We start from the raw sequence: 13,883 nt of genomic DNA on the forward strand, positions 1-13,883 counted from the left end.
TTTGTAAAAAAAAACAGGTACGTGCAGTGACAATGCTTTAGGAAACCAAAGTGGAGTCAAATTTAATTATCTATTGCTGTCAGTGACAAATTGATTTAATGCACACAAATCCTCCAATTTCTACAAAGTTGGACAAATGAGCACACATCTCTCATCCCCCACTCTAACAGCTATATTAGTTGCTGGTTTCTACTCCACTATTCAAATACCATTTTCTAAGTCAAAAAGCGTTCTAAATTGGGTCAAAGCAAATTTAGATAATAGATAGGAAATTGCAAAAATTAATTGGAGTAGCTTGTTTGCATGCAAAGGGTCAGCAGACAAATGGAAGGCTTTCAAAGTGAGATAAAGAGTTCAAAATCTGCTTATTCCTGTTAGAGTGAAGAAGGCTGGCTGCAGCAGGGAACCCTGGATGATGAGGGATATTGAGGCTCTGATCATGGAAAAGGAGGCTCGGGTCCTCCTGGGATTCACTTGGATCAAGAGTTTTAAGTGTATTAAGGGAAATCGAGAGTAACTACAGAAAAAACAGGGTTCATTAAAGACCAATGTGGACATCTTGTGGAGCCACAAGAGATGGTCGAGGCCCTCAATGAGTATTTCTACTGTTTTTATTGTGGAGAAAAATATGAAGACTTCAGACATGAATAGCTAATAAGGAGATCTTAATAGGCTGTATTACAGGAGAGATGATAACGGATGTCTTAAGATGTATGAAGGTAAATAAATCTCTAGGGCCTGAGTAGGTATATCCAAGGACACTATGGGAAGCTATTGAAGAAATTGTAGGAGCTTTAGCTGAGATATATGCATCATTAGTAATGGGTGAAGTGCCAGAAGACTGGAGGGTGGCAAAGAAAAACCTGGGAACTGCAGACCAGTAAGCCTAACATTCATGTTAGGTACGTTACTACAGGGAAACCTGAGGGAAAAGATGTACAAGCGTTTGGAAAGACAGGGATTAATTAATGACAGCCAGCATGGCTTGGTTCGTAAGCGGTCATAGCTAATGAATTTTAATCAAGTTTCTTTTGAAGTAGCCATGAAAGTTGATAAGGGCGGGGCAGTACATGAGGACAAATGGATTTCAGTGAGGCCTTCAATAAGGTTTCACATGGTAGGCTGCTTTGGAAAGTTAGATCACATGGGATCCAGGGAAAGCTAGCTAATTGCATACAGAATTGGCTAGACAGTAGGAAGCAGAGAGTGATATTAGGTCTTTTTTTAGTAATGGAGGCCTATGATTCATGGTGATCTGTAGAAATCAGTGTTAGGTGCATTGCTATTTATCATCTATATCAACGATTTGGATAAGAATGTACAAGGCATGGTTGACAAGTTTACAGCTAACACAGTGTAATAGGTGATGCTGTTGATAGTGAAGATGGCTGTCAGGATTTACAGAGTGATCTTGACCAGCTGAGTAAGTGGATCGAAGAATGGCAGATGGCACTTAATTCGGATAAAAGTGAAGGGCTGCATTTTGGGAAGACAAATGTGGGTAGGACTTTCACAGTAAACAGTAGGGCCAAGTTTTGTAGAATAAGGGACACTTTCATGTACATATATATTGTTCTCAGAAAGTGGTGTCAAAGGTTGAGAGGCAGTGTTTGGCACACTGGCTTTCATCAGTCAGAGCAGTGAGTACGTAAGTTGAGAGGTTATGTGCAGTTGTAGAAGGCATTGGTAAGGCCGTATTTGGAACGTTTGTATTCGGCTTTGGTGGCCCTGCTATGAGCAAAGATGCTATTAAACTGCAAAGCATGCAGACGAGATTTGTGAGGTTGTTGCTGGTACTTAAAGGACTGAGTTACGAGAGAGACTGAGCAGGCTGGGACTTTTTTCACTGGGTTCTAGGAGAATAAGGGGTGAACTTGATGTACGTATAAAAATGAGAAACAAAGATAAGGTTAATGTGCAAAGTATTTCTCCCCAGGGTTGAGGAATCAAAAACTAGAGGATATAGACTTAAAGTGAGTGGAGACCAATTCAATAGGAACCTGAGTAGCAACTTTTCCACCCAGAAAGTAATCAATATATGGAATGAGCTGGTAGAGGGAGTGATTAAGCCAGGTAATCAGCAACTTTTAAAGAATACTTGGACAGGGAAGGTTTGGAGCATGGACAAAAAGGACTCCCTTGGGACTTGCTTAGTCAGCATGGGCCAGTTGGGCTAAAGGACCCATTTTGATTCTGTGATTTACTGTGCCATTCTAGATTTATAAATATTCACCATTCTCAAACTGGAGTATGAAAATCCAGAAAACCTCTGTAGTTTTCTCTTAGCATAAGCCCACATTCTTTGATCCCTCCAACAAACTTCAGTATCGTAGCATTAGCTCCAGTCCCAAGACAGGGTGGACCAGTTCCCCCACCCTTCCAATGATTTGAAGCAGCAATGTATAACTTCAACTATAACATTCTTCCAAATCTTCAAAAAATAGTTCCTTTCTCCAGCAACCCACACCTGTGTCTAAATTCAAAACCATACAAACTTTTGTTCCATATCCTGGCCTCAAATAACCAACGTACTGCTGTACATCACCCCTACTCTTGCTGAAATACAACCAACATTATCACAGTTCACAGCCATGAGCCTAGCCTGTCCTGTTCATGCACTACTTCAGAAATATATTCTTCTCAAATCCTTTGCTTCCCCAGGTATTACAGTGCAGTTGTCCTCTTTGTTCCATTGCCTGTGGCAGTTCTTTTGGCGATTTAGGCCCTACTCTTAGCTACACCTCTCATCTCCCTCCAACTTCAAACAGCTCTTGACCACCGGATCCCAAAATAGTAATATGATCACTAAACTGATTTAGCTCCTTGAATATATTTAATAATTTGAAAAAAAAACATTAATTTCTCTTCCCCAGAAGAAACAATTTCAGCCTTTAAATTCCAAGTCTCTCAAATGCCTTAATCTGCCATGTCTAGGCTCTGGGAACTGTAGGAACAATCCAATATTTTACGCAATGTACAAACATATGAATGATTAGTGCTTATCCCTGCAGACTGTATACCCTAGGAACTAGTTAGCTTTCAGTCTTGCACTGCTGGTTTCAGTGAGCCATCTGCCGATATCCCAAGAAAATGCTTCTATTAATTCCTGAGAGTTGGCATTTATTGGTTGAAACTCAACAGATTACCCAGTCCCAGAAAACTGCTGACTGGCCAGAAGTAAATGTAAATTACCATTAGCCCGACTTTCTAATCAACTCAAAGTATTTAGTCTGATCCCATGACTCAAATACTATTTCCAAAATTCAGTGTCATCTGTACAATAACATTTTCTTTCATTAAAAATGCTGCAATTAGCAAAAGTAAAAGTTCCATTCTAAGTATGAACAATGAGTTAAATTCTTCCAGATTTGACTGATTAAAAGAAATGAAAACAACATCCCTGAAGGCATATTTTTTAAATTATTTAGGGAGCAATAAATGCAGAATTTACATTTATTTTACTCTAAGAATGCCCCAGAGCTGGGACATTTTAGTGGAACTTCCCCACTGCTCTGTTGGACTCCTTCCACGAACTGTCCATTTATGAATAGATGCTATCATGAATGCAAGGCTGCAGTCCACAAGAGCACCCGAAACCTGAAAAACCAATTATGGAGGAAGAAAGCTCAGGAAATCCAACAACTAGCAGACGCCAATGACACTCAAGGCTTTTTTCAACGCAACTAAAGCTATTTTTGGCCCATCCACTCAGGTCAAGCCCCTCTCAAAAGCAAAGATAGTTCAACCATCCTGAAGAGCAATGCCGACATCAATTCCAGATGGAGGGAGCACACTGAAGATCTTCTAAATCAAACTGTCTCATTTGACAGAAATGTGATTAACAACATTCCAAAACAGCCCATTGACGACTCCCTAAGCAAAATACCAACACTTGAAGAGGTCAAGGAAGCAATCAAAACCTTGAAAAACAACAAGGCTGCTGGACTCGATGGACTACCAGCCGAGGTCTGCAAAATTGGAAGTAACCCGCTTCATTATCAACGGCATCAACTTCTCATCAAGATCTGGATAAATGAAGACGTACCAGCAGACTTTAGAGACTCAGCAATTGTTACCATCTACAAAAGGAAAGGCGATTGATCCGAATGCAGAAGCTATCGTGGAACTTCCCTGTTAGCAACAGCAGGAAAGATCCTCACCCGTATCATGAACAACTGGCTCAAGCCTTTAGCCGAGAAGATCCTTACGGAGACACAAGCCGGTTTAAGACCATCATGTAGAGCAATTGACATGATCTTCACAATGCGACAACTACAAGAAAAATACAGTGAACAACTTCAACCTTTATACATGGCTTTCATCGACCTCACCAAAGCCTTTGACTCGGTACCTAGGGAACTCCTATGGAATGTCCTATCCGCCTATGGATGCACTGAAAAGTACATTCGAATACTGAGACTCCTCCATGATGGCATGCTTGCCACATTCATGGTCAGCAACAGTAACTGTGAGTCTTTTCAAGTTAGATCAGGAGTAAAACAGGGATGCGTGATTGCCCCAGCTTTGTTCACCATCTTCATTGCGACAATCATCCACATTATCAAGAACGACCTACACTCAGGAATCGAAATTGTCTACAGAACAGATGGCAGACTTTTCAATCTTGCCTGTCTCAAGTCCAAAAACAAGACATCCACGAGTTCCCTCATCGAGTTCCAATATGCAGATGACAACAGAGTTGCAGCTTTCTCAGAAAACCAGCTACAACAGATTCTGACTGCCTTCAACCATGCATACACGAAACTTGGACTTACCATCAATTCCAAGAAGACTCAGATCATCTACCAACTGAGACAAATCGGATAAAACCATCAATTCAACTTGGCGAAATAACCCTGGAAAACCTGGACCACTTTCCGTATCTTGGAAGTCACCTCTCCTCCAATGTCGACCTTAATGACGAGATCCAACATTGTCTTAAATGCGCTGGAACAGCTTCTGGACGTCTCCAAACAAGAGTCTTTCATGATCGTGACATCCAAACAGACACTAAAATGTTAGTGTACAAAGCAGTGGTAATTCCAATGCTCCTGTATGCATCAGAAACCTGGACAACATACCCATGACATCTGAAGGCACTTGAAAAGTTCCATCAACGCTGTCTTCGAAACATCTTAAATATCAGCTAGGAAGATAGAAGAACCAATATCAGCATGCTAAATGAAGCAAAAACAAGAAGCATTGAAGCCTACGTCATCAAGAACCAACTAAGATGGAGCGGTTATGTTGTTCGGATGAAAGACGAACGTCTGCCGAAACAAATCTTCTGCTCCCAGCTTAAAGAAGGCAAACCTAAAAGAGGTGGACAACAGAAGAGATTCAAAGACGTCTTAAAAGCCAACATGAAGAAATGTAACATTGACATCAACAATTGGGAAACCAATGCCAAGGACAGGAAACTCTAGCAAGCCATCATCCGAGAAGGAACAGCAACTTTCGAAGCCAACAGATGTGCAGAATTAGAAGAAAACAGAAGAAAATGGAAAGAAAGGCAGCAACAACCAAAGCCCGATCTGCCATCTGGAACTACCTGTCCTGAATGCGGAAGAACTTTCAAAGCCAAGATTGGACTCATAGGCCACTTGAGAGCCCAAAAAAAGATCAACAGAACGAAGACCATCATCCTTGACCTCGGGGATAGCCACGACGATTTATGAGCCTTTTGACCGAAAGGTCCATTACAGATCTTGGCAGAGAATTTACCACATTATATCTACCAGTAATTCAACGCTATGTCAATGCAGCTCCACCAACAATTAGCCAGTAGAAATGCAAAATAACTGCAAATGTTGGTAATAAAGGCAAAGTGTGAGAAATACTCAAGCAGGTCTGGCAGCATTTGTAGAAAGACAATTGGAGACAACACTTCAGGCAGATCACCTTCCATCACAGCTGGAATTCTAATAGTGATGTCAGTATGGAAACACAAATGAACTCTGTTATTCAACAAAAAGATCAACAGTATAAATGAAATAAAAGGAAAGCTACAAATTAAACCACCTAAGAAACATGCATTAAAACTGGCAGAGGACAGATGGAATAAGTGTCCCAAATGAGCATCATTTACATAAACATTTTGACTACAAAGAACAAATAAAATGTATTGGTTGGCCAAATTCAAATTCAGGGGCAAAACATAGTAAGCATTAATTAGACATGGACTCAAAATGATCAAATCTAGATTTAAAATATCTGGGAAAACGATGGAAGTGAAGGGGCAGAGTTAGAGGACAAAGATGAAATCAGTTCAATGATAACACAGCAAATGAACTTAGTAATAATGACATTAGAAACTATTGGCAAATTAAAATGTAGAAAATATCTAAACTGTAAGATCAGGTTTACTACCATGGCATTTGTCATGAAATATATTGTTCTGCAGCAGCAGTACATTGCAATAGACAATATAAAAACTATAATTTACAATAATATATTCAGTATATTAAAAATTAAATTAAATAAGTAGTGCAAAAAGATAGCAAAAAAAAAAGAAAAAGAAAAAATAGGAGGTAGTATACATAGATTCATTGCCCATTCAGAAATCTTCAGGTCCTGTCCCTCCTTAAGGTTTCCCTCACACTCTAAGGTTAGGTTTTCATATTCTTTGATTCTGATCTCACTGCTCAACAAATTGATTCTCCTGTCTTAAGGAAACTACCTCTGATTCTAGTAAATCCAAAAACTACACAGTCGTCTTAAAAATCTTGAATTGCCCAAAGTTTGATCTCTGCATTTCAAGGATGGAAAGAAATTGCAAATAGTTGCTGCATATGTCTGCTGAGGTGTTACACTGAGCAATGCATTCAAGTTGTTGTGGTTGTTCCTTTTCGCCCTTGTGGTGCATTGTGCGGTATTTTGGCCACTTCCGTAGCATTTGACTGTTCTTTTACAAGACCCGAGTTGCTAACTCGACACTCAACCTAACACAGATGGAAAGCATGCAAGGAGCCAGCCGGATTTGAATTCGGGACCATTCGTCTCGAAGTCCGGTGTGAATACCACTACACCATCTAATGCATTTAGATATCATCCATGAAGATGCCAACTCAGCTGGCTTGAGGTAACTACAATTACATTCAGCTTTGTGGTGAGGGTGAATAAACAGACTCTAAATTTCACTGTTGACATTCATACTAAGAACTAGAGGTAAATATCAGAAACTGATGAAATGTAATTATAGCACAAATTTGGAAAGGAAAACAGAAAATAAGGCAAGATGAAAAAATGCACTCACCTCCGTGATGGTGAGAAAGACTTCCTCCATTCTCAAGTATTTCCTCTCTGGCTGAAGCCTGATTCAGTACAAATAATTGCAGCCTTTAATTAAATACATTCAGCAACATAATCCACACCATTTTTTCTCATTATTTCACTACCTTTTATTGCACACTTTAGTTATAGCAAATAATATGAACTCTGCTGTTTTCTATTGACATCTAGGTGTTCTTGGACACATAAAAATACTTTAATATCTCAAAACAAAATATTGTAGTAGTGTGCCATTGGGCTGGACATTCCTTTTCATTTCACCAGAATGAGAATAAATAAGGGCAAGGAACATACCATGAAGTTAATCTGAACCCCAAGATTATCTAGTACCCAAAATAATTTATGGAATTCCTCAAGAAAAATTCTATTGATCCAGCAACTGCTCAGTTTCTGGGCCAAGCAATTTACATGTCACAATAATTATCATCAGGGTTCATAATTGTCTTAACAATTAGATTTTGAGCAAAACTGGCCTGAATTCAGCCAGCAAATTGGGGTCCTCACCCACCTGCAGTTACATGGGCAGGAGATAAAGGGCTGATCTCAATGATCCTTTGCAACCAGGTGGAGTCTGGTGAGTCACACCTTGGTCACCATATCTGTGAAGTATCAGGTAATATAGTTCTACAGCCATGCCATCACAACACAGTGACTTCCTTGATTGAGGGAAAGCTGGGAATGATACCTTGCCTTGTATCAGAGCCTATGAGGTGCATCAGAGTTTTTTAAATGTCTCTGATAGTCAGTAGTTGTTCAAAGCTATTAACATTGAAAATTAAAAAGTTTAGAAAAAGAAAATTTAAAAACAACTATTATTTTAATCACATCCTCTTCAATCTGCATATAAAGAAATGTCATTGTCCCAAATTTACATACAGTATATGTCAATGGTTGAATTGCAGTTGTTTCCTTCACATCTGACAGCCACAACCAGCACAATTTATCCACTGAATTAATAGGAAAACAATCCAACTTTGTGGCCTGCCAAACCCAATATTGGCTCCCAAAGCCATGCAGGATAAGATCAGTTTCAGTGAGAAATTCAGAAAGAAAGCTGAACTGACCACATAAAATAGAAGTTGGCAGTTCTTAATCCACAAGGAAATCTATGTTTATAACTACCCTAATGCAACTGTTGTTGAACATTTTATTTTTAAAAGCCACTTAGACAGAAGTCTAGAATAAGAAAAGGATGATGATGCTGGAATTGGTATGCAGTACTTGAACAACATTACCTCAATTTGCTCAAACACAGCAATGGGGTCGCTTATACCTCTGTAGTTAAAAGCAAAGTAGAAATACACACATGCGCCAGCATCATAAGTTTGGGTGACTCTGTAAAACAAAATTAAGTTGGATTATCACAAAAATAATTTTCTCGACAATCCTTTTAATTTTATCACTATGATTAATATTTTAAACACACATAGCACTGAGAACTTGCAGTTAGCTAGCAGTTCTGTAAAGTCCATTTAGTCTTTAGCGAGAAAAGCTCTGGAGTATACATATATGGTGAATAGGTCTCTTCGGCTAACAATGAAAAGCAGGGGTTTGTGTTAACATTTATAAATAAATGTTTTTTTAAAAACATATATTAGAAGCAAAAGAGTAAGCTAGGGAAAGGATAAACCCAATTAAGTACAAAGGAGGGGACTCGTACATGGAGGCATTGGAAGTCGGAGAGACACTTAATGAGCACCTTCCAAATCATTCTGCATGGAGAAGAACATAGATGGAAAAATTAGGGAACATCAAGGAAGAAAGTGGTACACAGTGTCGTGAAAAACATTGAATCCTCAGGGCTCAAAAGGATCTATCCCAGGATACTGAGGGAATCAGGCAGGAGTTTGCTGCAACATCAATAGACATCATGTTTCCTCTTTAGAAGGTGAAGGATTAAGGCTGTATTGGCAGTATTTTTCCTTTATTAAAAAGGGGCAAGAGGGTCAAAACACAAAATCATAGGCTGGTGAGCTTTACACAGGTGGCAGGGAAACTGTGAAGATTCTTGGGAATAGGATTTACTCACATTTGGAAAAGCATGGACTTACTGGGGATAGTCAGTATGGCTTTGTACAGGGGAGCTCCTTGCTCACAGATTTGGTTCAGACTTTTTTGAGGAAGTGTGAGATGATTGATGAGGGTAGGAGAGTGGATTTATCCACATAGGCTCTAATAAAGAATTTGACAAGGTCCCTCGGAGTAAGCTGGTCCAGATAATTAACTCACTAGGGATCCCTAGCAAGTTGGTGAATTTGGTTCAAAAATGGCTTGGCCATAGAAAGACTAAGGCCAGTGAATTTTGAACTTTGATACAGCAGGATATACTGTAGGTCATTTGGAAATTTGGGTGGAATAATTGCAGATGAAGTTTAATCTGATGAATGTGAAGTGATCCATTTGGGAGGTCAAATGCAACAAACGTATTACAGGACCATTAGAAACATTTGTCTACAGAGGTATCAAGGGGTACAAATCCATGGTTCCCTGTAAACAACAACACAAGCGCATGCAGCAGTAATGACTGCCTATGGCAATAAGTATAAAAGCTGTAATACGTCTGTTGCATCTTCCCATCAAACCTGACCAGATTTCCAGTCCCTGCTGCTGAAAAGCCACCACATAACATGATCAACAACAGGAATTCTGCTGGAAATTCAAGCAACACACATCAAAGTTGCTGGTGAAAAAGAGTCCTGACGAAGGGTCTCGGCCTGAAACGTCGACTGCACCTCTTCCTACAAATGCTGCCTGGCCTGCTGCCTTCACCAGCAACTTTGATGTGTGTCACATAACATGATGCTACCTCCACCATACTTTACAGTAGAGATGGACTGTGTAGTATTAGATTTATGCCAGACATATCACTTACTGTCGAGGCAAATAGTTACACTGTAGTCTCATCCAGCTAAAAGACCTTTTTCCACATTTTTACAGTATCTTCTAAGAGGTGCTTTGCAAAGTTCTTACAGGAAAGCGTATGCTTTTTTTTAGGCAGGGCTTCTTCCTTTCTTCTCTTTCATACCCTTGTTGTGCAAGGCCTTGGAGACTGTGGAGCCACCAGCTCTGCAGCTCACTCTGTGACTGTTGGCGTCACAGAAGTCTCTCTTACAAGTGCCATTTTTCTCTGGTGACTAAGTTTAGAGGGGTGGCGTGACTTAGGCAGTGTGATATGGTTTCATAGTTTTTTCCACTTTTTTTATGATGGACTGAACTGAGCTCTGAGGTATGTTCAGTGCCCTGGAGATTGTCTTGTACCCTTCTCCTGATTTGTGCTTCTCTATTGTCATTTCCCTGACTTGTTTTGAATGCTCTTTTGTTTTCATTTTGGTTTGATCTGTTGAAAATCTATCAAACTGTTGGACCTGACAGAGAGAGGGAGTTTATTCTTATGAATTCATTGAAAACAGGTGATCTTCCAATTTTCTATGTCAACAAACTGGATGCTTTGGTATGGTAATATACCAAATATGGTAATACACCTGAGGAAAGGTCGTGTAGTAATTACAAAGGGATGAATACTTCATCAGCCTCACCATTTTAGTTTTTAATTTTTAGTAAATTGTTGACAGGTTTTGGAATTTTTCTTTTGATTTGACGTGATGCACAATATCTTATAGATTAGCTTAAAAATCTTACTTCAATTTATTTTAAATTTAGAAAATGAGACGGTAAAATGTGAAAATAGTTCTGGGGGCAGAATACTTTTCCAAGGCACCTGTAGACAGCGTGGAAAGTATGAGAGGAAATGTTAAATATGAGAGGGCACCGATTTAAAGTGAGAGGTAAAAGGTCAGAGGAGGTTTGCAAAGGAAGTTTGGTAGATCCCTGGAACACAATGCCAGAGGTATTTAGAGAGACCCAGGAACGGACAGGGATGGAGGGATATGGACCACGCGCAGGCAGATGGGAGTAGTTTAGATTGGCACCATGCAGATGTGCAGGGCTAAAGGACCTCTTCCTGTGCTGTACTGTTCTATGTGTGCTCCACGCACAGTCACTGAATCAAACTGAAAGTTGAAGGTAGGCTGCCATGAATCCTCTCCCACAAAGTGGATTCAGATATACATTTTTTTCTTTGTCTCCACAAACACAGTTAAGATTTCTTTGGGATATGCCTCTTGAGAATAATGGACGGAAGTTAGTTGTGCGCGGGTGGGGGCAGTCAGGGACAGAAACAGTTTTAAACTTGGCCCACAACAGTTTGTCTAGGAGAAAAGTGAAGTAAATAAAAAGGGGGGGAAAAAAACCTGAAAATACTCAAAACAGAAGCTGTTGCTATCTGTAAAGAGAAAAGACAGCTTATGATAAAAAGTCATTGCCATTTTAATTATGTTGAGTACCCCCTACATTTCTGATGTTTGTTTTTTCCTGCACTCAGATAAAAAAGCTTAGATTTTAATATAGGGCAGGGTATTCGGGTAAGTGGCAGAGTAAAAAAAATCAAATTATTTCACATGTATTTCTTTTGTCGTCATGTAATTCAGCATTACGTGCTGCTTTGAAAAGGATGCAGTGAGGCTGCTTTTACCTTACAGCAGGTGCTGCACAGAAACAGATTTACCATGAAAAGGGATAGTGGAAATGGAACTCAAACTATGGCTTTCTCCAATTACAACTAGAGGAAGAGGAATAAGAATTAACAGTTGCCTTGGAGGTGCAAAAGACATATAGCTGGGTTCCAGCGAGGATGTTATCCTCCATTTGACACTAAACTTGCACTGGCATAGAGGGAATTGCTGACGTTGACTTTATTTTATAAGACCATAAAACATAGGAGCAGAATTAAGCCATCAGGCCCATCAAGTCTGCTCCGTCATTCAAACATGGCTGATCCTTTTTTTTTAAAGTCTCCTCAACCCCAGTTCCTGGCCTTCTCTCCATAACCTTTGATGCCATGTCCAAACAAGAACCTAGCAATCTCTGCCTTAAATACACCCAATGACCTGGCCTCCACAGCTGCATGTGGCAACAAATTCCACAAGTTCACCACCCTTTGGCCAAAGAAATTTCTCCGCATCTCTGTTTTGAAAGGGCATCCCTCTATCCTGAGGCACGTTATAAGCGTGAACTAAGCATCTTTATCATTTTGGCATAAATAAAACTTTATTTACTCTAAAAATAATCAAAGCATTGGGAGAGATTAAGTGATAGTAATCATTATGAATGTCCATTGAGAACCAAATCTGACCAACAATGACATCAGTTAGTGTTCTCATCATGTGTATAGACTTACCTAATGGCCACCAATAACAATTTAGAAAATACATTCCAGAATGATGCATTTCAGTATTTCTTGTTCCATGAATCAAATGGGAACATTTAAGACCAGATGACTACATCTGGAAAGGGCAGAATAATTGATAGTGCGTTCACGGGACAGTGGGGAAACAATAACAGAACTGGATGCTCTACAATGATGAATCAGGAAAATGGAACATTCAGTGAGCCAGATTACAATTTACCTGCACGTAGCGAAAGGGGGAAACTGAACACCTTTTTCTTTACTTTCGCTTACAAGTTTCTCCTTGACATTCCTGCAGAGGTCAAGTACCCTAAAAATACACAGTCAGAATACTGAAGTTATTTAACAAGTAAAAATATCATCTGCTTAACAAATGCTGGTGAAGTGTCACTTAAAAAAAAACATCCCTCTGAACTAATTTTTTGCAATTAAAAGAGTAAAGACAATGGTGCATGATTTTTTAAAAAATCCAATTATTTCACATTTATTTCTTTTGTAGTCACATAATTCAGCATTTTCTGCTGCACTTGTTAACTACTGCTCGACTGTACCCATAACTGACTTGTTAAATAACAATGATATATTAGTTAGTTCAAATACAGATTACTTAACAATATGAGAAACATTGGTGTGAAAAGAAAACTGGCTAACCAACCAAAAGGTCACCACTGGGGTGCTCCAGGGATCAATTTGATACTTTAAAATTGAAAGCCCTCCCAACCATTGAGCACATCTACGTGAAACATGTTGCAGGAAAGCAGCATTCATCAGAGATCCTCACCACCCAGACCATGCTCTTTTCACGCAGCTGCCATCAGGTACAAGGTACAAGAGCTTCAAGACCCACACACCACCAGGTTCAAGAACAGTTACTACCCCACAACCATCCGGCTCTTGAACAAAAGGGGATAACTATAGTCACTTGCCCATCCATTGAAATGTTCCCACAGCCAACAATCTCACTTTAAGGACTCTTTATCTTGTTATTTCATGTTCTCGTTATTGATTACTATTTACTTATATTTGCATTTGCACAGTTTGTTTTCTTCAGCACTCCAGATGATCTTTCATTGATCCTGTTATAGCTACTATTCTGTAGATTTGCTGAGTATGACCGCAGGAAAATGAACCTCAGTGTTGACAAATACGTACTTTGATAATAAAATTTGCTTTGATCTAATCACAATCTATATTAATGACTTGGAAAACAAGATCAAATGCATTCTAGTCAAGTGCACTGACAGTTCAAAGCAGAGTGGGGATACTAAATGTGAGGAGGAAGCAAATGTTTGCAAAGAGATACAGACAAGCAGAGTGGGTAAAAATCTGGCTGATGGTATGTTACATG

General features: G+C 39.4%; 1 protein-coding gene across 2 annotated transcripts in view; it reads right to left on the reverse strand.

Moving 5' to 3' along the window:
- Positions 1 to 13,883, reverse strand: part of agps (alkylglycerone phosphate synthase) — a 184,852-nt gene that overhangs the window by 16,264 nt on the left and 154,705 nt on the right. For both annotated transcript variants that reach the window (XM_063052099.1, XM_063052098.1), the window contains 3 exons: positions 12,756 to 12,845; positions 8,526 to 8,625; positions 7,256 to 7,313 (listed from right to left, as the gene is read on the reverse strand). In XM_063052099.1, coding sequence (XP_062908169.1) covers positions 7,256 to 7,313; positions 8,526 to 8,625; positions 12,756 to 12,845 — 248 coding nt within the window. The remainder of the gene's footprint in view (positions 1 to 7,255; positions 7,314 to 8,525; positions 8,626 to 12,755; positions 12,846 to 13,883) is intronic.

The sequence above is a fragment of the Mobula hypostoma genome, chromosome 6, assembly GCF_963921235.1.
Source record: "Mobula hypostoma chromosome 6, sMobHyp1.1, whole genome shotgun sequence".
Taxonomy (NCBI): domain Eukaryota; kingdom Metazoa; phylum Chordata; class Chondrichthyes; order Myliobatiformes; family Myliobatidae; genus Mobula; species Mobula hypostoma.